The 26,633-nt window shown below is 40.2% G+C and overlaps 1 protein-coding gene across 2 annotated transcripts in view; it reads left to right on the top strand.

Annotated features, from left to right (window-relative positions):
• The window catches only part of LOC120796195 (adhesion G protein-coupled receptor A3), a 157,243-nt gene that overhangs the window by 50,832 nt on the left and 79,778 nt on the right, over window positions 1-26,633 (top strand). For both annotated transcript variants that reach the window (XM_040138689.1, XM_040138688.1), the window contains exons 9-12: window positions 120-339; window positions 844-993; window positions 2,027-2,188; window positions 2,560-2,793. In XM_040138689.1, the coding sequence (XP_039994623.1) occupies window positions 120-339; window positions 844-993; window positions 2,027-2,188; window positions 2,560-2,793 (766 nt within the window). The remainder of the gene's footprint in view (window positions 1-119; window positions 340-843; window positions 994-2,026; window positions 2,189-2,559; window positions 2,794-26,633) is intronic.

Here is a 26,633-nt window from a genome sequence, read left to right as displayed (position 1 = left end):
CAAAAATAATTAGAGCTAGCTGTAAATCACATATGCAAATTAATAATTTCCTAAGTACAGGGAGTATGACATTGCCATCTGGTTCATTCCCAATAATTTGGAGATGTCGTGTGTGGCAGGTGGCCAAAGACTCTAGCTGGGATTCTTGCCTTCCTGCCCTGTGCTCCTGCCACCTTTGGCTCTGCCCCCCACCCCTCTGGCAGTGCTCCTAACCCCACCAGCCAGAAAGAGAAGAAAGCATGGCGGCGCTGCGACCGGGCTGGACGGTGGGCTGAAGAGGACTACACCCAGTGCCCGTATGCCAGTGAACTAACCCGCGTGCTGCATGAGCTCACCTTGGTATGAGTACACACAGAGAACTTGCCTGCAAGCTCCTGAGATAACAGTCTGGATTCATTTACAGATTTCAAACCACAGTGGTTTTTCATTTTCATTAAATTCTTCTTCTAATTGTGAAACTTTATTGTGATGATCAACATGTTGAGTTTTATATATTTGCCAACCTACTTAAGATTTAATAACTTCACATTCCTTGAATACAGAAACTCTCCACTGATTTATCTGTAGCCTGCAGGTATTTGCAGATCTGCAAATGTATGCCTTTGTATACGTAATACAAAGTGACTGACAACAAGCTGACTTTATTCTACATTACTCGTGGGATTACTATGCTACATTAAAGAAATCAAATTCACAAAACTACATGCGGGACATGGAATAGCATTATAGTGATCTAATATTTATTACACTGCATGTTGTCAAAGCTGATACATGGTATGTCTCTATTGAATTGTAATGATCATCCTCTTTGATTATTGTTGTATATTTTCCTTTTTATTCCAGATAACTATTAATACCACGAATGCTCAGCCTCTAGGCCAGCAGTTAGTGGCCTTCACAGGCAGAGCGGCACACTTCACTGATGTCATGGACGTCATTTTTGTCACACACCTGGTGGAGAGACTGACAAGGCTGGTGGAGGAATGCAGAGATGTAAGAGTGAATACACAGAGATACACCACAACATGTGATCTAGGTATTAATCCGAGTGTGACAAAATAAAGTAACAGTTTCCTTTGAAGCAGTCTGATACTGTGGGCCCCTCATACAAAAGTGAGACAACTAGTTCTTACATAGTCATAGTCATTACATTCTTAAAGTATTCATGCATATGCTTGCTCACAGTTTTCCGAGAGCAATGATTTGCCGTTGCCTTAAAGGGATGAGGCTTATCGGGAAACCTGTTGACTAGCTCATGTAGAGGTAACAAGAGCCCTAATTCAGCAAACAGAAAAGGACACCTCAGCGAGAGACAGCAGAGGCTGCCCAAAAAGACGTGGCAACACGCTGTGGTTCTGGCTCCAATCCTTCAATCAACTCCAGACAGCTTAACTTTTCACCTCATATGCTTTCCTCCTGCCCATGGCAGCAAAGGGCTTGAATGACAGTTATGGTTATGAAGATGCATCTGATTTGGGGAAGCCGTGTTTTTAGCCTAAGTGAACTTCTCCTCTGTCTGGCAATCGGAGGGCTTTACGTATCGCTGAAGGTCAGGTTGTGTGAGCGGAAAGGGTGTTGAGCCAAGTCAGTGAAAAAATTCAATATTGGCTCTCACATGTCCAATTACTCATCATTGGTCACTCGGGAGGAGAGGTTATTAGGGAAGCTTTAAGTTTTATCAGTCCTAAGACAATGCTGAGGAGACCACCCTCATTCATCCAATAAAAAACAGTCAAATGAAGCAACAATGAAAAGTACAGTAAGTAAATAGTGAACTGCCATCTCAAGGAAGCGATTATACCCCATTGGAGCTGCTAATCTAAATTAAATCTCTTTATAATGAATGAAGACACCATTGCCTCCCTCGCACTTTTGAGTGGAGATTATAAACGTGCCTGTTGTTGCGGATATGACTGATGTGCATGATAAGTCTGCCTCTTCATGGGTGTGTTCATATGGGCTTTGTAGGTACAGTCTGTGTAATGCATGCATCCATTTGCATACATGTCTGCTTGTTTTTCTGTAGCTGGGGGACTATATATCAGACATAGCCAGTAACATGATGCTAGTGGAGGAGCATATCCTGTGGATGGCCCAGAATGAGGCAAGGGCGTGCACTCGGATCGTCCAGTGTGTGGAGCGTATTGCTGACCTGGCGCTGACCAGAGACAATCAGGTCATTTCTAAGGTATGGCTGGACTACCAAACAGTAACACCCACACTCACTGTCACAGTCAGTCAGGACAAAGGTTGATCATCTGACTAAATGTCCCATAGCTTTCCCCTTTTTTTGAGGTTTAGAATAATGAGAAGTTAATTCAGCTCAAGCAGATAGCTACAATAAGACACGAGAAAGATAAATTGCTTCCTTTCTTTATTTCTTCTCGCTTCCATCTATTCTTTTCCCTTTGCTGTCACTGGGGATGAAAGCCATCAGTTAAATGACTAATATAAAAATCTCTACCCTCCCCTCTCTTCCGCCACCCGCTCTTTTCCCACCCACTCTTTACCCTTCTCACTCTTTTCCTCCACTCCTTATTCTTGGCCTCCCTCTCTCAGGTGTCTGCTAACATAGCTCTGGAGGCCTTTCTGATCCGGCCATCTAACTTTCTCGGTCTGTCCTGCACGGCACTCCAACGACCCCCCTCATCTGCCCCCTCCCCCCTCCCTGACAGTCACTCCCATACTGACAAGGGCATGGGCGGAGAGCGTGAAGCCGCGGGGGAATCGTTGCTCAACTTCAAATGCCACACTGTCAACAACAGTGGCTCACCGGCCAGTCAGCTCAGCAAGGTAAGGCGCAAGTTCATAAATGGTGTGAAACTTTCCAAAATATGCTATTCTGTTCTTTTGCTCACCTCTGTTGGCAAAATCCACCGGATCCGGCCCGAGGTCAGGAAATGTCGTTCTTTCAGTGTTTCTTTTTCTCACTCTCAGGGGGGCTTTTTTTTAAAGGCCACTCACTTTTGTATATTTTGACACTCTGTTCAAATGCAGGGATGAGAGTGTAAGGAGAGAAGATGTTCTAACAGAGGAGAAAGAAAGCATTTAAGAAAGAAATAAAATATGAGATTGGGCGCACAGCTTGTACAGTAGCTCGTGGGCACAATAAAATTAGTTCTCCAACCCCATACAGTTGAAGCATGTGAAAAGGATTACCACCTGCCCTTAAGTCTGTTTCCGCTTATTTACTCAGCAAGATGACACCGTGTTTTGGTTTGTGGGCACGCCATAGATCACCCGGTGATAGGTGGGGTTGTAGTGGGGGTAGGGCCTGCAAATAGGACAGTAATTTGGGAGTCAGTGAATGCGAGCCACTCTCCTGGGATGGATAGGATGGCCTTGTATACCCGTCACTTTAGATCAGCTGCAGCCCCGCCATGGCTCCTGTTGTGGCTGTCCCAAATGACAAAATACCACATCAACAGATGAGAGGCACTATACAGGCAAAACACCCGGCTCACCTGGCAATGAAGTGACATCGTTCTGCAACATCTGGGCAGTTTGCACCCTCTAGCTATTCAGTCCGCCAATGAATTCATCAGTGTGCATGTGAGTGAATACGCTGTCTGTGCATGTTAGTGTGTATCAGTGGGTGTGTGTTTATGTTTCAGGCTGCATGCTTATTTCATTTCTCTCATGAGATGGTGTCAAGTCTCTGTGGTTTCGTCTGCAATTATCACACTTACTTCTAGGTCAAGGCTGTGTTTCCCATGCATGTATGTATATATGTATTTCTTGAAGAGGAACAAAGTCAGATGTGTCATGGGGAGGACAATACTCCAGATGGACTTCGTCAAATTAAAACCAACAGGCTTGACAGGCTTCATTACACTCTCAAATGGTAAATAGCAATTTTCTAGCCTTATCGACCACTCAAAACACTTTACATTACATGCCACATTCACCCTTTCACACACACATTCATACAGCACTTTTCTCTAAATACAGTGCTTTCTATACATACACACAATCACACACTGATGATACATTGGGGGCAATTTGGGGTTCAGTCAGTTACTTTGTATTAAGTATACAAAGGCATACATGTGCGCATCTGCAAATACCTGCAGATTCAGATACCAAAGGAGACTTCGACATGCGGACTGGAGGAAGGGATTGAACCCCACCGACCTTCCGGTTTTGGGACGACCCGCTGTACCTCCTGAGGTACAGCCGCCCTCAAGTCAAGTCCATAAAAAAAACACAAAGAAAAACAAAGACAAGATCTGGTGATTTCTCTCGCTGAAGCTAGAAATTGGGCAGAACCTCAAGTCTTCTCAAGGATTGGCACTCTATGTCTTTGAGTAGCATATTTGAGCATGGAACTCCCAGTACGATGGATTTGGCTTTTCAGAAACTGTAAATATGAGAGGGATGTGTTGACGTGTGGTGCACTCCAAAGCTTCTCGTCATTGCCTAATCTCAATAAGAGTCTTAGTTGAAAAGCAGCCTAAAAAAAGGTTGATACTTAAGAAAGGAAGTTTCCATCTGGTCTCTTCATTATTATAATTCTCTTTGTGCTCTCAGAGTTGTTTGGGGGTTTGGCATGAAATATGTGACCAAAATGAAAAGGGTCATTCTAAACAAATCTGGCCTTTTGTGACATTTTTGTGTTAAATTGTCCTGGCATCTCAATTTGCTGTTGAAACAGACTTTCTTCCAAATATACTCAGTCTCCACATGTTTCTTAAGACAGGAAATCACCCGTTGCCATGCTTTGCAACAGCATGAAGATATAGTTAGTGATATCTCGTGGTACCAGTAAAAGCCATTATGGTTACAGTTGGTCTCTAATAAATAGTACAATTTTGTATTTGGTTCCAAGTTGGTAAAATATGGAGATTTGTTGTGTTTTTAGTCTGAGGCTAAAAATTGTCTTTCCCTTTCGTTTTTATTAGCGGTGACCAAGTTGCCAATCAATCAGGTCATTAGTAAATGATAGAGTAGAATTAATAGTATATACACCCTGTCATGCTCATTTCTTATGCTTGTTCCTCATAGCAAGAGGGAGTGGTCAGGCTTGAAGAACAGATCCAATAAGGGATTCAGGTTCAATAAAAAGCTACTGAACCTAAATCCTGGACAGGGAAATAGTCACGGCAGTAATTAACAATGGATTCGGTTGGCATATCAATCAACTCCTTTTTTTAAGCAAATGACATTGTATATCTGAGACGAGAGGAACCTCACAATGCTTAAACCAGCTTGTCGTGTGGATGGAGGTCTGCTCGAAGCTCACTGGATTTTGCTTTACTGCATAAGATAAATGTCTCAGCCTAGTTGAGAAACTCTAACTCAAGCACTTCTTGAACACTTCACTCACCTCCTGACTTTGCATGCACTGCTGCTGCCTGTAGATACTTTTTTCTCCAAGTGAAATAAACGAATGCCTGTGTCTTTGCAGTTCTTGCAGCAAGAAAGCAATTAGGTTATATCAGAAGTTTTCAATAAAAAATAAAAAGCAGTGTAATTGCTTCTCCAGATAATCACTTCTTCTGACTGTATCACCTGTATCACCAGTATAAAGTAGTGCTATTATGTGTACATTACTGACTTAAGACCGTAACGGGGATCATTACTGTATCACTGACCAGCTGGCATGAGGAAATCATAATAATAGTAGCGCTGAAGCACATTAGAGGCTGTAGCCATACTGTATCTCCATTAAGTTAATCTTGATTTAACAGGGCACGTCGTGCCCAATTTACAGCCTTAGTCCGGGGCAGTGCCTGTAGGTGGAGAGAGAGCTACATACATTCAATTTCAGTCAGACTCAAAAGGTGCTTTACTTGAATATTTTCGTGGTATGATATAAACATGTTAACCTAAGATGATGATACTTTAAAGAGATAATAATGCAAAGTCATTCTGCGCAACATTCCATGATTAAAGACATAATTTGGAAGAAATCTTAGTACCCACTGTCTGTGCTTAGAATTTGGCAAATGTGCTGCTATTATTCTGCATTTTGGCATCTTATTCAGGAGGTACATTAGTTTTTTTTCGGTGGCAGTCTTGCTTTCAAAGACTTGATATATTTGGGTAATATTCAGAAAAAAAATCTCTTGAAAAGTCAGTTTTTGGGTGTGAGATGATGAAGTGTAACACTATTTCCACCTCGTTTAGCATGCAGAATGAACACAGCTTGTCAGCCCTGGGCGATTCACACTCTCACACCTACGAGCTACCCAGTTTCCACAGCCCTGCTCCTCTGGAACAGTTGTGAGGTGAGGAGCAGTGCCCTGCTCGCGAGCACTTTAACGGTCATTGTTGAAGGGGACCAAAGTGACTTCAACAGCCTATGAAAGGGCTCTAAACTATTCAAGCTATCACCACCCTGCAACAATATCTTGAAATCCCCCCCCTACTTTTCATAGGCATGTGGGAAAGACTTTGCCAATTACTGATAATCTGGGAAAGTGTCACAGGCCCAATACTTTAGCATATGCTCTGGTAACGTGTCTCTCTCACGCACACACGCCCACACACACAAATACACACACACACACACACATAGATGAGCTCACACACCCAAAGAATTCATATCCAGTTCATCTTGTGGTGTTTCATTATTAGGAAAGTTGAGAAAATGTGCTAAATGATGAAATTGCATCATGAAAGGTATGTTACCTATTTTCTTTTTATTTGTCTATTAACCTTTATGCTTTTGATGCTTTTTCTAAGACTGTTTTTTTATTTACAAACTAAATATTATAAAACCTGTAAAATTTCTGTTAGCAGTTATCTTTTGGAATTTCACAAAGTTAGTATTAAAACTGTATACTTTATACACCGCCACTTGCAAAAAATGGATTTCAGATTGGTAGCCTGATGGTATTCTTTGCTTCTGAGGCCATGACTCAGTAGACAGCACATCAGTTAATATCCCTGTTTTACCTTCCATGTGTTTTTTGTATTTGCTGCCAAGCAGGTGTGTTTTCCAAGTCTCAGCTATGAGCTGTATCAGCTGAATAGTGAACATCTAAACTGCCAGTGTTTTGACAGATATTCTAACCGCTGTGCCGCTTACATGACCTGGAATTTGCCACTTAAATGGTGAACTTCTAAGAGTTTCACGGTGTAGTTCAGCAAGACACATATTCAGTAATATGTGATATCTGCCGTTCCTTTAAGATGATCTGTGAGAATTTACATTTGTTTGCAGGCATTTGTAGCGATGCCAGAGAGTTTAAAGAGCTGTTAAATTAATTGATTTGACCTAGTGTCTGCTACAGGAAAAATTAAAGGGATATTTGAGGAGTTTTTGGTGATTAGATCCCATAATGTTGCTATGATTTAACAGGGATAGTCACAGCGTGAGTCATGGATGTCTAGACACTGATGGAGGTGAGAGAATGAAAAACAGACTAGCTGAAGATCTGTATGAATGTGATGTTAAGTGGGATTCCTGATATGCTCAATAGAAAGACCCACCAGACAGCTGGTTCTGATGAAAACTGGAGGTGGAAGGGTAGAGGCAGGCTGCATTGATCTGACACTGAAACAAAAATAAAAAAAACAGCAGACAAAGACAAAAAAATTGGACAGCATTGAGATGACTGGCTCTCAGAGGTCATGGCACAGCAAAGTCTAATTGGTTGTCAGTCGGCCAGTTATGTTGTAAGAAGGAAGGGAGAGTAACCATGAGTATTGTCTTCCTGACTTAACTTATACTAAACCCCATATAGAGACAAGACAACTGAAATTGGTTCCTAACTGGACGCGATGTCCACTGGACGTGGACGAGCGAACATCGGATTGTTTCAGTCAATTCACAGATTATTTCAAATCACAAAAAATACATAAAAATATAATGGCTGAGGAAATGCTTAAAAAGTACTCATTTTCAAAGAGAAAAATCACAAGCGGCACAAAAAACCATCTCACCCCCTTCTCTTCCATCCCCCCATGGTGGTACATCGCTCATAGTATAGATGGGCAATTTTTTGCACTCCATCTGCTAGAGTTTGCTCACTGTATGTTGGGAAGCGGTGCGAGGCTGCTTCTTGCTCTCTTTTATATTATTAACCCACACTGAGCAAATCAAAACAATGAACAATGTGGGTGTGGGTGCAATATGCTGAAATTGAATTAATATTCAATTTCTATTCCATAATGCAAATGTCAAGAGTGAACTGAGTGATGAACATCTGGCTCAAACTGTCCCATACAGCTGTTAAATACAGTGTTATTCGGGGACAGCCAAGCATGTTCCCTGCTTTATAGGCTACAGCCTACGTGATAAATGATGATCAGATTAATTTGACCACTAGTGCTTTGTTTTAGAGTACAATCTATATCTGATTTTTAATTGTATATGTAAATGTTGATTCTTCTGTTAATAGTCTGTTTTTGACTAAAGAAAGGGATGATCCCTTCAATCAACCTTTAATGCCTTATTGAACTCACGTTGCTGATCTTGACATAGTGTAAAGGCGGGGACACATTATGACTGCTGGGCTGATTCTCAATATGATTTGGGCGTGACGACAGATCGGACCAAGCTGGACCAGGGCTGTTCCAGTCTGGGTCAGTTGGTGTTGATATACAGCAGATGACATCATATGTGTGATATATAAGGATTCTAATCTTCCATCTTCAGATCCAGTTAGTGCCAGTCGTTCTCATTAAGATTTTTTAAACATGTTTGATATTTGCAACATGGATTTATATATTTTTTTTCATCTGGAACACGTAAAATGTCATATCAAATCAGATTCTGAGGCTTGAGGCCTTATATAATCTTATATTTGAATGCTTGAAGCATCATGTGTAAGTGTTGCCATGACAATAAGTAAACTGCACATCATTCAGCTGAGACAAATCTCATAATTCGGGGTCTCACAGCAGGCTGCCTAAGCCAGTGTTAAGTTGGAGGGTGAGACACAGCAATAAACAGAAAAGCAAAATACACCCACTGTTATTTGAAAATATGCATCAAATCAAAATCATGATGAAAATATAGATGTAGTTGCAGATATACATATATATGTATAATGTATGTGTGTGTGTATATATAGAGTGCAAAGGTCTGTTGTGTGAAAATAGCCATCTACAACCACACACACCCACCCACCCACACACACACACACACACACACACAACAAAGGTTTCAAGCCAAAATTTTTCCACACAACCACAGAAGGACATGTACACTCGATCCACACATACAAACACTCACTCACTCCCTCCCCTATGACTCATCAGTCAGCCTATCTAACACTGCTCAGTTTAACAGCACACTGTAAAGACTGCAGTACACACGCACAGCAGCACAGCTTTTTACTGAGCAAAGGAGTTACTGCAAAGATAAAATAAGGCAGTAAAGAAGGGCTACGCTGGAAAAAAGTCCTATTTGGAAGCACGGTCATCACATACATAATCATTAATTCCCCAAGCTGTTTTAGATTATATATTGAGTCAAATTTAAACCAGTAGTTATATTTACTTATGTATTTATTTAATCATTTTTTTAGCTTTAATACTGTAGTTCATAGTCAAATCATTTTTCTATTGCAGATATAGTACAGTAAGTCTTTATGTAAGTGACATTGGCATACAAGACCTTGGCTTGCAACGTCAATCGGGTGCCAGTTTCTTATTAACAAGAACAGTGGCTTTTTAAGAATTGGACTTTACAAGTGATTAATAAGCTAGCTCCTAAAAACCTGCAGACTTCCCTGTAAAGTTCTTTTCCAACCTGTTCCCTCCATCCTCATGTAACTGACTGACTGGCTGAGTGATCTGCGCTCTATCTCACTCTGGCAGAAGCTCTGCACCGTTTAGAGCCATTTTAGGTCCAACTTGACCAAGAGACACAACATATAGCCCTGCTGTGACAAAAAAACACAGCCTTATTGCATCGGCACCTGCACTCTGGTACGTAAGTAGGCTATACACCTCCTGATTGATTTTCTGTATTTACACATATAACTTATTGTTGAACGTTTTAAAAACAGTTGACAGTATTTAAGAAAAATAATATGATGATCAGATGTGACAACAATCTAAAGACTGATATAGAGGAAGGCCAAAAGTAAAAAGGAAAAAAAAATTCTTAAGTCTTTTTTTAAGTTCTTTTCCTAGGTTTAACATGAACATTAATAATTAAATACTACATAATAGTGTTCCTGTTGTGCTCGTATAAAGATGTATGTAAAAAGGGAGAAATTATTGTTCCTTTAAAAAAAAAAAAAATAGAATCCATACAACACACTGGTATCATAAGTTTCCCAGTGGCTCTGTGATCTAATGTCATGCGTCCGGCTGGGACTGTCATCTTTTTGCCAATGTTTCTTGTTGCTCTCGGTCAGCTATTAAATAAACACCAAAATACCACAGAAAAAAAGTCTTCCAGGTATTTCATGTTACTTTGAAGACCTTTGAAGCAGCTTAGATGTTCTACCCTGAAAGCACATTAAAATGTACTGAAGCAACTGCTGTTATAGGGACTGTTCTGACAACTTCACTCTGTAGTTGGTCAAATTTAGCCAGATTTATGTGACAAGAGAAGGGGGTCCAATACTGGCTCTGTTCAGGCACATTTAGGATGATTTGTTGTTTAAAACAGAACAAACAGTGAAACTGAAATTTATTTTGCTCTGCAATCAATAACAGAGACAATAAGGTAAACTATTTTAGAAAAAGAAAGAAACCATACCATGGCCACTGAAAATTCTTGACACTTAATTGCTGGCAGGTAGGGATGAACTTTTTGTAACCGGACAATATAACTGAATGCATTTGCAGCTGTTTGTTTGCCTTTCTAAATAACTTTGTCGCTATTAAAGTGTAGGTAAAGATAGCAACAATGATGCTCAGCTAAAGAGGTTGGAGCTAGTGTTATTTTTGTAACCAATAAAATAAAATGGATAAATAGCTATTCAGTGAGAACCACACAAAATTACTTTCAATTGTGTTGGATATTTGATGTTTTTGATGAATTTTGACATTCAAGTCAGGTAATGGTAGAAAGAGGAAAGGACTTTTGAAATTAGCTATGTTAGCTGTAATGAAGCTGCTAGCTTGTGGGTCTGGGGGGACAGATGCAAGAGAAATTAGAGAGTAGCCTATACATGACTAAACTCACACAGAAAATAAAGAGATAACAGTGTGAGAGACTGTTGACTGTGAGACAGCAGTTGAGAGCTAAAATCTCCCAGCATTTTAAAACCCCCAGCCAAACATTGTGAAACGTACTCCTTCCTGTTAGCTAGATGCTGCTTGTCAGTGCTAGAAGCAGGAATTCTGAGGTACAAGTTTTATTATATTTACTATGGAAAAGCAAGATGAATAAAATACTTAAATGAATAGCTAATAATTTTAATGCATTTTGTTGGCAAATGGCCATGGTATGAGCCCATAGCCCATTCTCCAAGCTGTACTTTGCATCATCCACTACAAGCGTGGAACACCAAAGAAATTAAGCAAAGATTAGAAAAAAATCTAAAAATAATTTTGTGTTGCATTAATATGATTCTGCTTTCCCGCTCTGTCTATAATCCTGACCCCCCCAGGTTGGGAACCATTTTGTGTATTGATATACATCAGTTGAAAACAAACTACCTGACATATCCAAACTCGACTCTACATTTTTCTACATCAACAAAAACCTAATTGTATGCTTCATATTCCAGAATAAAATCTTTAAATTTGCTATTAGAATGAGCATTTGAAAAAGCAGTATTTCAGCATCTTGCCCGATTACTGTGTCTGTCGGCTGACCTTTAGCTGGTATCAAACTGTTTAATACCACAGTGTCACTTTGTTTCGAGCAGAATCAGAAGTAATTATCCCTAAATTACACAAACATATGGCATCTTATCCTGTTTCCCAAGTCAGTGGGCATTACCTTTGATCTGAATTGCAGAGTGTATGGTTCACTGAGGAAGACAGTTTGGGACAATATTTACCACTTTAGATCTCCTTCTTCCTTGTCATTGATAGGTAATTAGTGGAAGCCTTTAGGCTGAACGGGTGGAGTATTCCCACCTCCCTCTCTCCTCAGATAGCCTCTCTCTGCTCCACAGGGCTCCACTGCTTTTTAATTAGAACCACCCGGTTCTGTGTGGGTGTGTGTTTGTTTTTAAGGGGGAGTGTATGTGGATATGTTTGTGCTTCATGTGTGAGGGTGTGTTTGGATGTGTGTGTGTCTACGTTAGCCGCCCTCCAGGTTAAGACTCTATCAGGGGACACTGGTGTAGCAGAATAGAGCCATGGGCTGGTTCACAGTAAACGAATTCTCTATGTCAGCACAGGCATCTAAGACAACCAAATATGACCCAGTTTGTCCCAATTCAGTAAACATGGTGCTTTATGAATGTGAATGCTTAATGTCCTGATAATTTGCTTCTAATTGGAATATGTTAGGGATTCATTGTGTACAGTTTTATAATAAGCTAAGGAGGATTTAAAGTACTTAACTCCAACATGAACGGTGCAAGGACTCTTCATTAGCTCTTGACCTGTATCTCTGTGTGGAAGGGGCACAGATTGAGGAAATCTTCCCTCCATTTTGACATGGAAACGACGGGAGGTTAATTGTATGGGCGTTGAACTGCAGTTAAGTGTCAAAGTCAAATGGCAATGAGCATTAACATTGGATGGGTATTAAGGTTTTATCTGTTCATGTTATCCTTCATAATGAACAGTGGGTGTGTTGAGCATGTGTTCTAATTGGGTGTCTGGGTGTATAAATCTGAGAGCAAACAGGAATATTTGTGTGTGTCTTCATAGGTTAATGTCTGTGAAGATTCTCAGTCATCCAGGTTATGGTATTCTGTAAGTTCTATGCGTAAACTACGTTGTTCTGCTTGTGCCTGGCCCTGTCCACAAAGAGACACAGGTCAACAAGCTAATGAAGAGTCCTTGCACCGTTCATGTTGGAGTTAAGTACTTTAAATCCTCCAACCCAGGTACAAGCAGAACAACGTAGTTTACGCAGTCCAATGGAGCGAGGAAGGCACAGACCTGTACATTGGGGAAACTAAACAACTGCTACATAAGCGCATGGCACAACACAGGAGAGCCAGTTCCTCAGGTCGGGACTCAGCAGTCCACCTGCATCTTAAGGACAAAGGACACTCTTTTCAGGACAGTGGTGTATGCAGTTTGGCAAGAGAAGACAGATGGTTTGAAAGAGAAGTGAAAGAGGCCATCTTTGTCAATCACGAACAACTGTCACTAAACAGAGGAGGTGGTCTGAGACATGACCTGTCAGCCACTTAGAATCCAGTTCTAAATTCAATCCGCAGACAGCTGAACACCCATCCACACCGTGACTCATGTGACGACAACAAATCAAATGATGGCAGGGTGGGTCAACGACTCACTTGTCACCCTAAGTGTCAGAGGTGTTAGCATCCATCCATAGCGTGACCCATGTGATCCTATAACGACTCCCATGATGACCGGGAAGGTCAACGACTCGTGACCTCAACGACTCACAAGAGTTGCTGATCTCACCAGAGGATAAATACCTGGAACTCCCCACTAGTCAGTTAGAGCTGAAGAAGCCTTTCGGATGAGAGGCAAAACGTTTTCAAGAACATCAAGCAAGTCCAGTTGCTTTCGCATAGCACTTTCATAGGTGAATATACACACAGTTGGCAGTTTATTGGGTACACCTCGCTACAACTAATGTAGAATAATACAACAGTCCCTTCAATAAATCTTACCTTCATAACAGTTATAATGTTCCCTTTTTGTCGATATTGTTTTAGAAAAATGTTGATTCAGCTGTATGATTTTTCAAGATGTAGTTTGTGGTGCTGTTGAACTGTATTGTATTATCCAGAGAGATGTCTTTGTCATTTAGCCTACCTTCACTATTATACATGGGGTGGACCACATTCAATTCAAAACCTTCATTTAAGCCTCCAAAATAATGGGGGGGTTCCTTCATTTCAAATAAACTGAACTGAAGAGAAAGAGATACAGAGAAATACACAGAGTAAAAAAAAAATTTTTTTAATTCAAAAGAGGACATTACTCAGTGAAAGCAATAGCAGACTGTTGTGCAGTGGTTTGAAATTCTCATCTTGAATTGCCCAGGGGTAGGGGAGTGTTGATCTTGAGAATGTGTTGTAGATAATGCCATGTGTTTTGTGCACAAAAACTAAAAGCAGATTTTCCAAGAAAAAACCGCGGGACTTGAAGCATAAGGCAGTTAGTAGAGGGAATTTGGTAGGCTCCTGTGATCCAGTCCAGCATAGACGTTATATAGGGTGATGAATGTCCAATAAGGGCTTCATGGATGAAAAGATACAAGTGTTTATTACCCCTCTGTGCCAGAGAGGGCCAACCAACTTTGTCATAGAGAACATGGTGAGCGTCATAGGGATCTCCGGTAATGAAACTGAGGGCAGAATGATAAACTGAGTCGAGGGGTTTGAGAGTGGTAGTAGCAGCATTTCTGTAGATTATATCACCATAATGTAGGACTGATAGAAAGACTAGACTCAACTATACTTTTCCTACAATTCATAGGGAAACTGGATCCGTTTGTGTACAACAAGCCGGGTTTTTGCCACAGTTTGGTGAGAAGATTTTCAATATGGTGTTTAAATGTAAATGATTCATCAAGCCAAATACCTAGATATTTATGCTCTGTGACTCTTTCAGTATTGCTAACAGAAACACCTCTCTGTATAATGCAATACAGTTCAACGGCACCACAAACTGCAGCCTCCAAAACGACCATAAAGTTGAATCAATACCTCGGTAAAACTGTTTCAACAAAAACGGAATATTATAATCATCATGATGGTAGGATTTATTACAGGATTGCTGCAATATTTTAGTTTTAGTTAGGTGTACCTAAATACTGCCAGCTGAGTGTATTTATACGTACATGCTTGCATCATTTTCTGTGCATACATTCAGGATTGAGTTTGTGTGCATGCAAAGGTTCGAGTTTTAAGCATTCACAGCTTGCATGTTTTTTTACTGTACATCCCTGCAGTTGCATTATGCTCCACACTGTGAAGGCATATAGAAATTGTACTCCGTCCCTGAGGAATTGCATCTTTTTTTCTCTTTCTTTCTCTCTTCAGTGAAACAAACAGGCCTGTGATGCAGCAGTGAGAGGCCTTGAATGCTAAACACATCATAAGAGAGGCAGGCAGAGAGGGGAGGAGGAGGAGTAGGAGGAGGGTGGGAGACAAAAAGAGAAGTGGAATTGAAAAAAGAACAAGAAAGGATGCGATACACTCATAAGTGACAAATGAAGGACAAGAGCCGGACAGGTGGACATATCGAGGAAATAGAAAGTGCGAAGTGAGACGGAGAGACTTAGCTGGGAACAAGGGAGGGCGATACTAGGAGCAAGAGAATGAGAAAGAAAAATAGTCCTCTCAGTGGCTTGAGATCAGCAGGCCCTCGAGACTGCTGTCCATTTCCAGGGAATGAAACACAGAGATTTATTTCCCTTTGTAGATGGGCAGAGGAGGTGATCCACTCTACTTCCTGTATAGACTGTGCTGAACAAGCTGTCCCCAGCTGAATCATTCATCCCATCTTTTCTTAAAATCTATCTCGGAAGCACCCAGGTCACTCATAACCCCTTGGAGCACCCGCACCATCACGTTCCTTTCTGCCCAACCCAGTTTGCTCCACTAAACCAATTTATTTTTTATAATTTTTTGTTGAATCATCAAGGATAGTGTAGTGTTTAGTGCAGTGCTTACCAAGCCTCTCTGTTGGTGGTGTTGTCCAATGCAGTCTTTTACTGCTGCATAACAATGTTTTTTTTTTCTCACTCTGCACCACACTGAAGAGATGAATGGAGGCATTTGCTCATCTCTGACTGTCCTTTATTTAAATACATTTAGCCAAGATCTCATTTTCTCTGTTGTGTGCCACACTTGGATCACGCGATCTGAACTATAATCTCAGCCAGCTATGGTACGTCCTGACAGCTACTGTAGGAAGGACACCTCTGGCCTGCCCACTGCTGTAGAAAAAATAATCTTTTGAAAAATAACAAATTTTCAATGATAAATTGTAATTGCATCTTAATAGTAACGTCTGTAATCAAGTTAAAGAGAGTGTGGTGCCCTGCCCATAGCCACATGGTAAACCTGCATCACTCATCCTGGTGTCACCTTGAATGAGCGGAGGTGTCAGAATGTAAGGTGAAACTGAAAGGTTCAGCTTTGGGAATACCTTTTTTAACTATTTTTAACTAATGACAGAGGAAAGATATTTAGGTTTTCATTCCACAAATCAAGGCAGATAGTAGGAATGAAAAACTACGGATGTAATTTCAGTTTTTCATTTTAGTGCTAGAAGGTATTTACGCGGGTTGGTTGACTCTATTCCAAGTCAGGAGGTTTTTAAGGTTCTGATAAGATCCAAAAGGCCAAACATATTGTGGCTCTTTTAAGTTACTTTTAAGTATTTTTGTTTTGTTTTACTTTTTTTTTTTTTAATTCAGGTTCAGGATTTTTTTGCGTAAAAAGATCTCACAAAAGTCTGGAAGTAAAATATTGGTTAAAAAAGAGCAGACACACAAGATTTCAAGGATAACTTGTTGTAGGTAGATAGGAAATTAACTAAACTGTTTCCGGATTATGGTGTTTAATCAGTTTTTATTTTCTTTCTGCAAATTCTGCCAAGATTTTGACCTTTGTGAGCATGAAGAGCTGGAAGTTGTTAAAAGAGTTGGTTGTTAAAAGTTCACGACCTTTAACAACCTATTCTATTTATGATTTCACATAATCTGATTTCTTTTGTTTGTTAATAGCTGTGGAAGAACAAAACTATATCCTGCACGATGTTGGTCACTTTATTTACACTTCCTGCTGGGTATTAATAGTTAAAACCCCCCGTTTGCACACCATCTCCACATTACTACTGACAAGTACCAGAGCTGAAGCTGACCCTGAGGAAGAACATGTACCTGTCAGTCACATAAAATTCATGTTCTGTCTGACTGAACATTAAGACTCAACACCCATACCCAACTGAAATGTACTGTATAATGTAGACTGAAATTTGAATATTTGTCGTGCTAGAAACAAGGCTGTTTTCCTGGAAAGCTTACATTTTTGATTCACAGATTCTGAGACTCTGAGAGTGAATGAGCAACATCGTTCCTCCCTAAATAACAAATGAAGCCAGCATTAGAAGACCGGGTAGCATTGGAAGCCTGTTGTACCGGGCACCTGCCAGCTGTTTATGTGGGTCACTACAAATGTGAGGCAAGAATTTGTAGCACACATGGGATTTACAGTCCCATGTGATTTACAATCCCATGTGTGCTAAGTAAACTTTATCTCGAAAAATATCCTACTGTAGGTTTGAACATTACATCTCCTGATTCTAACAGTTTGAATGGCTGCTGCGGACATTTCATCTCTGGAGCCAGTTAAGTCTGCCTCCTGTTTGATATGACAGTAGGTCATTCTGGCCCAGTCATAGGTTGGACTTCCTCACCCGCTATAGTCAGATGGCATTCATCATCCTGTGCCCTCTCATTGGCACTTATTGGACCCCTTGCTCCAGTAATAAAGAAACATGCTTTAACAATGGCATTTTCCAATCTAGACAAAAAAACCCTCTTGCATTTCCTACACATTCTCACTTGTCACACGTGGACACTTGGACTGAACCCATTGGCGTCACTTTTTAACGCACTGGATACCCCTTTAGCAGTATTTATCAGCGTGCAGGATACACTACAGCATTAATAAACTTTTTTATGGTTATGTTTAGGCACACAGAGGACTTGGTTAAGGTTAGGTTAAACCATAATGCGATCTGATCACTCATGCGTCAACTTTCAACGCAGCAGAGAACATTGTAAATCTACCGTGCATGATGACAAGTATTGCTAAAGCGCATCAAAAAGTGACGCCGAGGGGTCCTGACCAAGCATCCGTATGTGGCAAGTTGGGAGTGGTTGACATGTTCGTATTTCATATTCGCACAGTTGTCTGATCTCTTGCCCTTTTTCTCTCTTCATCTCTCAAACACAAACACACACACACAGATAAATTCCTACTTTCAATGCTGAATTTACTTTGTTAAATTTGAATTTTACATGAGATTCAAATGTTTCAGAGGTTAAAAAACAAGAAGAGCTAATAATTATTGTTAAGCCAGTAATGTATTAGATGCTGTTTAGAACATTACAGAAATATTGCTTTGCACCCTACACAGACTATTCTTCCTCTAATACTATTTTTTGAGCTACCATCGCAATAGCATAAAGCACACAAATCGAAACACACACACATTTTAACTATTCCTCTCACTCCCTGCTCTCCCTCTTCCTCCACTCGTCCTTCGTCTCTGGCTCTTTTCATGTGACTAAAAGAAGCAAAGCTGAGCCAATTGGCTGAGTTTGCCTCCCATTCGCTAGTTAATCTGGCCTGTGCTGCTTTATTCCCCCCACCTTTGCTTCTGGAGTACAAATCACAGCTCAACTGACTCCTGTCTCTATCCTCCTTTCCCTCCCTCTGCCCTCCTTCATGTCCTACAGTAGATACCCCCTCCCAAAAGTAGGGTGCAGCAGAGGGGAGTCCTTTGCAATCCATCCCCTCTGTTCGCTGTCTCAGCTTCACACACAAACGCTCCCCACCCCTCTTTCCTTGTGTGTCTGTTGCAAGCTGCTTTCATCCTCTCATCCTACGTCCCGGACTATGTGGGGTAATTAGAGCAAAATTATTAGAACATTAGGATGCTGTAAGAGCAGGTTGACTAAGGTCGGGAGTAGTAGCATATGACAGCATGCAGAAAAAGGCAGGAATGAACAACCCACTGCGTTGACTTGATCTGATATGCCACCTCACATAATGTACACAAAGACATTCTGGTAAACCACAGCATCCCTGCAAACTGACGTCCAACAGCTGTTGATATGACATGCAAAACCCTTGCTAAATGAAAGCTGAGGAAACCTTTTTGGTCTCCCAGAGCCACTACCTGTAACATTTCTGAATATCGTTTTATGTACTTTACTGCGTTGCTTGGTTTGATGTTGAATTTGGCTTCTATGTATATACTGAATGTCGCTGTTAAAGACCTGCTTAGACGTGTCGAAATATTTCGAGTCAAGAACAGATGTTACACCTGCACTTTCCATCACGTGCAATATGTTGGGGGACATGTGCTGCTGTTTTTGTACTGTATGCGGACACAGTAGATGTGACAGTTTGTATCTGCATGGATGGAAAGGACTGAAAAAAAACGCACGTATGCTCGGCAACATTTTTTCTTTGATGAATAAAATCTAAAAACCTTCACACACATAACTGAGAAAAACACATCTGTCATTTCTCATGTATAGTACGCCTTTTCACCTTCCTTCACTGTCATTTCAAAATGATCCCTCCTTCTGCGTTTCTCTCTTTCCTTTAACTTCCCACTCTTTTATCAGCTCCATCCACATCATGTTTTGGGGAAACAGTCTCCTCTAATACTCGCGAAAAGGGAAGGAAAAAATTACTTCTTCTAATTGCTCTGCAGTGTGTTTGCATGTTGCACCATCTGTGGAGCGTCTGCCGCTCCCCTCAATTTGAAATCTTACATCAATGAGATTGGAGTTTTACTGCACCGCCAGTATTTGCTCAGACGGAATCTGCAAGAACACCGGCTCTCACAAGTTATAATTACAGTAACGCTGTGCTCCTCTCTCAACAGTGGGCTCTATCTCGCTTTCTCTCTCTGTATATTTCTCTCTAATTGTTGTTATTCCTCATGTGGAAATAGTAGTTTTCACCCCTGTACTGTATCTGTTACTGCGCTGTGCCAAGCTGTAAATTTGGCATAGCCTTTACAAGTCCTCCCACAGAGTGTCCATAATTTTGAATTTACTGAAACAATATAAGCTGCTTATTTCGATGAGATTTGTGTGTCTCATACCGGGAGAGCGGAACACACAAATACACATACACAGACACAGAAACACACATGTACACAGCCTTTAACTCATATGCAAGGTATGCAAGGTTTAGAAGGGTCCGTAAGGGTGCTCTCACGCCAAACCTGTTTGCTGCTGTTCAGACAAACTGTATACTTGGCCATTTTTTTTTGGTCCTTTTAGATTTGCATGAAAGCTGCCATTTGAACTCTGGTGCAGACTAAATACTGATCTGGTTGTTGTCCAGGCAACCTCTGGAGTGGATTTGTTTCTAGTGTGAAAAGAAAGCAGACCAAACACACTGGATTTCGTTATAGAAGATATGTAATGCAGCATAAATTCGGAAGCTGAGCTATTATTAAATCCAGCTGCAGATCAAAAAGTGAGATCCTGATTTCTAAAAGTAATATACACCCATCAGCCACAACACTACCATATCGGTTTTAATGTGGCTGATCGGTGTATATTACTTTTAGAAATCAGGATCTCACTTTTTGATCTGCAGCTGGTGTAAGTAATTTGGTAACAACGGTAACACAGATGTGCATCAGTACAGGAGTGCAACTAATTTCCCTGATGTATCTAAAAGTGAAACAGTTTAAAAAGAGGTGTGTTGTACTTGTGTCCTACTCTGTGCATGTGGGTAGTTGCTCGTTTTGAATTGAGTGAAACGTAGTGACCACGCAGGAACTCGAACAGTAAACCTCTCTGTAATATAAAACCTCTTTTTCATTGTGTTTGTGCTTGCTCGTCTTTGTTTATGACCCTATATATATATAACCCTATGGCCAGACAAGAACATCAGTATTAGTCGATTCTGTAAAGCTCTGGAATATGTTAAAGGGTGCATACCTCCCAAATCTCAACAACATGCCAAAGGAGGTGATTGGCTGATTCAAGTTCCTGTTGGGTAGATGTCTTTTTCTTTCAGAGTTTCGGCGTACAATTCAGCATGTTATTTTTGCAAGTGATCTACTGCCAGACTATAGGAAAATGTGTCCCTGTTCAAGGCACTCAATACCGTTGCTCATCTTGCATTTGTTGCTTCAACGTACATTGATTAATCAAAATTCTTCTACGTTTGTTTCACAGATGTAGCAGTTTGTTTACACTGTCACTCTAGTGAAATTGATTTTTTTTTCAATTTCTTTTTTTCTCCAATTTCTATGTTGTTGTTTTTTTTTAACATCATGGTTTGCTAAATGTGATACTACTTTCCAGTGTACACATACTGTGCTTTATACGCCTAATCCATAGTATAGTATAAAAGAACCACACAAGTGTAAATGTATGGATGTGGAGCCCAGAGAAGCATAATTCCAGGTAACACACTTGGTTAAAGTTAGGTAAAGATCATAGATATGGTTGATTAAAAACGGGACCATTAATGGCAGGTCTGTGAGTAGACGTCAACTCCGGTCTCTCACATGAAAGTCAGACACACAACATGCCTTCTTAAGATATAAATCCTTTTGCAGTCTCAACTAATAATCCTCATAATCCATTATTTTCTTTGTGAGCTCTTAGGGACACCAGACAAGATAAATAAACACATAAGGATCAGTAAAGTGTCGCTTGCTTTGCTGTCAGTCATCGGAATTCAATTTCCGACTCAGGCAATGATCAAAACTTAAAATAATTTGATGTTTACAGCTCTCGGTTGTGTGTAGTAGGCCAGTATGAGTGCAAAACAGACCAGAACTAAAAGGAAAAAATATACTTTGAAAGATGTGTCAACCAAAAATGTTGGAGGCCTTCCTTTTAGTTCAGTTTGTTGGGATGAGTGACAACATGGCAATTTGAATTTTTGTCTAAGAAATCTTTGGGATTTGTAAGAGATTCTGCTTGTTGTAGAATCTCTTACAATGGGAATGATAATGAATTCTGAACAATTTATAATTCTGAGGTCGACATTTATCTACCAGCAGGTGCTTGTTCTTGGGAACCATAGCATTAGAAAATGAACTGAGGACAAACCACAGTCTAAAGTCCATCATGCTTAGATTCAAGTTACAGGGCTGAATCAGATTTGACTTGATTCCCTATGTGTTGAGATGACAGCTCACCCAAACTCTGTCAAGTAATGAGCTACTTCTGAGCCTGTGGACTTTTGTTTACATGCAATGCTGTGGATCTAATTGTGATCCTAAATGAACGAAGCACACAAAAAGGTTCTTTGCTTCAGGGCAAAGCAAACAAACTGTAGGTATTATTGAAAATTTGGCTTAATGCAGAGCAGGCTTTGTAATACCTCCTTTTCTAAATGTAACTGAACGTCATGTCTGTTAAATATTACTCACTCTTTTAATGTTTTACAGGCTATGTTAAGTCTGATGCTGGCTGCCTTGTCTTAGATCTCTATCTCAGTAGCATTAAAAGCATTTAAAAAGTGTAAAATTAGACTTTCTAAAAGCTGCAGCCAGCTGTGGTGCAGGAGTTTTCAGCTGTATAACGAATCCCCAACTTCGTAGGACACATTTCGGCCCTGTAGTGCCATACATTATACAGAGGGTGATGCGACATCCACCGCATCCACAGTACATGTATTATTCTGCGCTATGACAGCAGAAATACGGAACCCTCGCTGCTCATTCATACTAACCTTTTGAGTTCATCACTGCATCTGCCCCGCCACTCCTTCTACAGTCCTCTCCCACACACTCCTTCACAAACACCCTTTAATCACGTTGGAGTAGAGCTCGGAATGCACATTAGTTCTCCTCCGTTGCATAAATATAAAGCATATGCTGTAGTTTTATTGTCCAGTTTCAGGAGTTGTCCACAGAATTCAGCGGTCAGAATGCTTTAGGGCTGCCTCAGGGGAATACAAAATCACTGCAGCTAGGAAGAAGAGGAATATATACATTCGGTTGTGCATTAGTATTTGCAGCCCCACATTATGCGTTAAGGTGTTCAGTTGCTAGTGTTTACTGAACACCGTTGCCGTTTACTGTCCATGCATCGGTTGCAGTATGTGACGTCTCGTTTTTCTTGCACCATGATCATAAGCACGGTCATTTTGTATTCTCTTCCAGATTACTTCTGATTCTAGCGATAGCTGCATTGAAATTGCTAGCATGTTGACTCGTTCAGCCTAATAGCTACCTGCTGTAGATGTGGAGCAGGAGTGGACTGCAGTAATTACAATAGAGGAGACTGATCCTGCTCCACAGGCCTGGAATGTTAATGCCTCATCAGGCCCAGTGCATATGACTGCAGCTGTTGAGGGAACACAAGGACAGACTATAGGGAAGGTCTGTCGGATCTATATTTTTCTGCTTCCTTAAAGTGAGTCAGAATTGGAAATTTGTTCTGTTTACAATTTCAAAGCTGAATTTAGTGCCAAGCTATTTTTCTATCATGTGTAAGAAAACACATGATAAAAAATGTAAAGGTGGGAGATAATTCCCTTTGCCTCTGAAAATCTGCTCTTTCGGGAGTTGAAATCAGCTGTCATTAGTTTGATATGAAAGGAGCAATCTTTCTTGCTCTGGCTTGTTTCAAATGTTACATTGTTAATTAAATTTGTTTCAGCAAGTAAACTACATAAGAATAAGTAACTGCACTTTGCAGCTAGTTTTAAAATGTGCCATTTCAAGATATGTAAATAACTTGCAAGACTGCAATCTTAAGTCTTTGTGATTTATTTGTATCATCATCTAAGGGGATCAAAATATTTATTTGATTTAAAGGATAAGGCAGGCTATATTCTATATTTTTGTTATTGTCAACAAATGTCAAATTTAACAGTGTGTTAGTCTGTCTCTCAGTACTTTCTGACTTCTCTTGCCTGTCTCTGGCATTCAGATGTAAATCTTCAAAACAGGTCACAAATATAGTATATACAGTACTAAAGTTTTATTTTCAAAATAGGCTACATAATTTCCCAAAACCACTGGCTACTGTAGTATTCAGCAAACATTACTCAAACAGGAGTAAATACTGTACGGTATTTGTTGGGGACTATTTCCAGCACAGATTTGCACATATTTACATTAGCTGGACAGTGTATGTGTGTCCATGTTCATAGTAATGAAGAAACACGGGACCCAGTGCAACAGTGTGGCTCACTGATGTGTTTTAATAGTTTTTGGTCAACAATTGCAGTCTATAACAGAGATGAATATTTTATATTAGGCTTTGGCTGCACAGGCAATACTTGGTTCTGGTCGTTTCATGGGATCTCTTGACAATTAGAAAAATAAAGAATATAATCTTATCCTTAAATGAATCCATTCTATCCCTCCAAATCGAAGACCTGACTTTTCTTGGTTTGTTTCTAGAGTCAAAATCCACTCATATGCTCTTGACCACATGCCATTTCCAAGGTATGATATTACTGCATTATCCATGTTCATTAAGGAGTATAATCGAAAATGCTGTCAACTACAATATCTGCTAACAATCCAAATCGCATTCAGTGTCAAGCAACAGGCCACTGTAATTAACTTCTTTCTCACTGCTAAATAAAACCCAGATCGGAGGCACAGTAATTACTAAATTACAGTAAATACACAGATATCTGTCTTGGTGACATGAGTGGAGACACATTGCACATACGAAGGAAGGGCCAGGGAATGGTTGTTTTATCCAAGTAAACAGAGCACGAACTCAAATAATATTCCCATCCAGTCTACGCAGGAACACCTGTCTGACTGTGCTGTCAGACCGGGAAAGGTATACATCTCTAATTATCCTTGCTGCTGAGAGCTTGTTCCTTCTGTTCATGCCTCTCTCACGCGCATTGAAGTGTGTAACCTTTTCCCCAGCTGTGTAATCCAGTGTGGCGCTGCTCTGTGTTCTCCTTAAGAGCATAAGCAACTCCCAGCCCGACTAATCCATACTGGAGCTCTCAACTCTTTCTATGCACAGCACCCGACTCGAATCCTAAGATGAGGGATCATCTGTATGTATTTGCCAGCAGCTCAGCTCATCTCGTTAGCGGACTTACTTTGCGTTCACGCTGCTTCCAGCCATATTGTTCTGCTACTGTCTGATGACATATGGAAGCTGACTGGCTACTGTAATGCCAGAGTTGTTGCAGTGAATACTGGTCGTGTACTTCAGCATTTTCAGTATGTGGCTGGCTGGTGATAGGAGCCACCTGCCAAAAGCTCAGCCAATTTTTATTGCTGACAAACAAGGATCAAGGAGACAATTAAGGGTGCTAGCATGTGTAGTATTTTGTACCGTGCAAAAAACAGACCACATTTCTCATAAAAACTGTTGCTTTCTGTCACATAAAGGATGTTGCTATTTTTTTTCCTCGTTCCCTGTCTGTTATCTCTGTTTTCTGAAACAATAGGAACCACTAACAACCCTGGTAACAGTTGCTGATGCCTACCAGAAGCTACGTTGAAGCTTAAATTAGGCCGTTTGAACAGTGTGGCTAGATTAAAGGTGTGACAGCTAGCAGGGCCGTAGCCAGGATTGTAGAAATACACCAAATATATAGTGTAAAAATGTTTTAATTAGTTGGATTTTACAAATCTTATTTATCCATTGAATGATTCAGTTTTGTATTTTAAATTTTATTTCCCATCATGAAGATCTCAGCCTTCCTCTATTTGCCAAGATTAAAATTCTGAAAAGTAATCAAATTTAGATAAATTAAGTCTAAAAATATGGTCATCAGCCTATAAAATGTATTTGTCTCCCAGAAAAAATACATTCCATGACATCACTGGCCCCAATGGTAGCTTTCTTACAGCCACCACAGCAAGAATAACTGTTGTAGCTGTTGTGTGCCTTAAAGCAGTCAACCAGTTGTCCTACAAAATCTGACTGAGCAGCATGCAATATAAGTAGTGTGATCGCAGTGAAAAACTGACAAAATGAAGACGCCTATATGCCAAAAGGCAGCATGGATACTACATTTGCTTGATTTTTGAATGCACTGCTGTTAGACACTATTTTCCCACAATGCAGTGCAAAAATGAAATGGAATAATTACTCATGGCGGCAGAAAAATTCAAATAAATTATGATTGGTGATGACCATTTCTCTTTTTCTTGGTGAATTGTATTCCTCTGTCATGCTAGAAGCTTTAAACTTGTGTTAGTGGGATAGCTAACTTTTACTAAATACAATTTAAGATAGATTAGAGAGGCTGGTAGAAAATGTTTTTGCAGGTATTTGATTATTAGCTAAAGTTCTGGACAAATTGGAATTTTGGCCTGAAAGTGGGGCTGGATAAAAAGTCCTAATCCTCATGTCAGAACATGAATGCCTAAACCAAATGGAATGCTTTCCATTAGTTGTCAAGCCAAATTATCCTTAACCAAAAAAATTAACATGCTCGTGGCCCTGATGATAAATCAGGGAATTACCATTAGGATACATCATCTAGGAAGCATGAACACCTGTTATAAATTTTGTGTTAATCTATTCAATAGTGGCTGAGATATTTCTGCCTGGAACAGAGTAGTGGACTGACCAGCAGTCAATGTCATCCTCATAGCCCTGACTTTTCATGCAGAGCTACCAGCAGGCTGAATATTTTGGTAAAGAATGAAATGTCTTGAAAATGCCTGGATGGATTTCCATTAAATTTGATTTCATCCCTAGAGCCCTGACACTTGTGTGGCTAAAAACAGTACAACATGAAAATCATTAAATAGAAAATATACTATGTTCTCTTAGTATGTAACGTGGATTTGGGTGGTAGTGTAATGCTAGAAGCTCACATTCTTCCCAGTGATACACCCAGTTGTTTACATAAATTAATCTGATATTGCAAATATGGCAAAGGAGTTTGTCTATAAAT

Source organism: Xiphias gladius, chromosome 11 (genome assembly GCF_016859285.1).
Source record: "Xiphias gladius isolate SHS-SW01 ecotype Sanya breed wild chromosome 11, ASM1685928v1, whole genome shotgun sequence".
In the NCBI taxonomy this organism is placed as follows: Eukaryota; Metazoa; Chordata; class Actinopteri; order Istiophoriformes; family Xiphiidae; genus Xiphias; species Xiphias gladius.
This window is presented reverse-complemented; position numbering and strand designations above follow the sequence as displayed.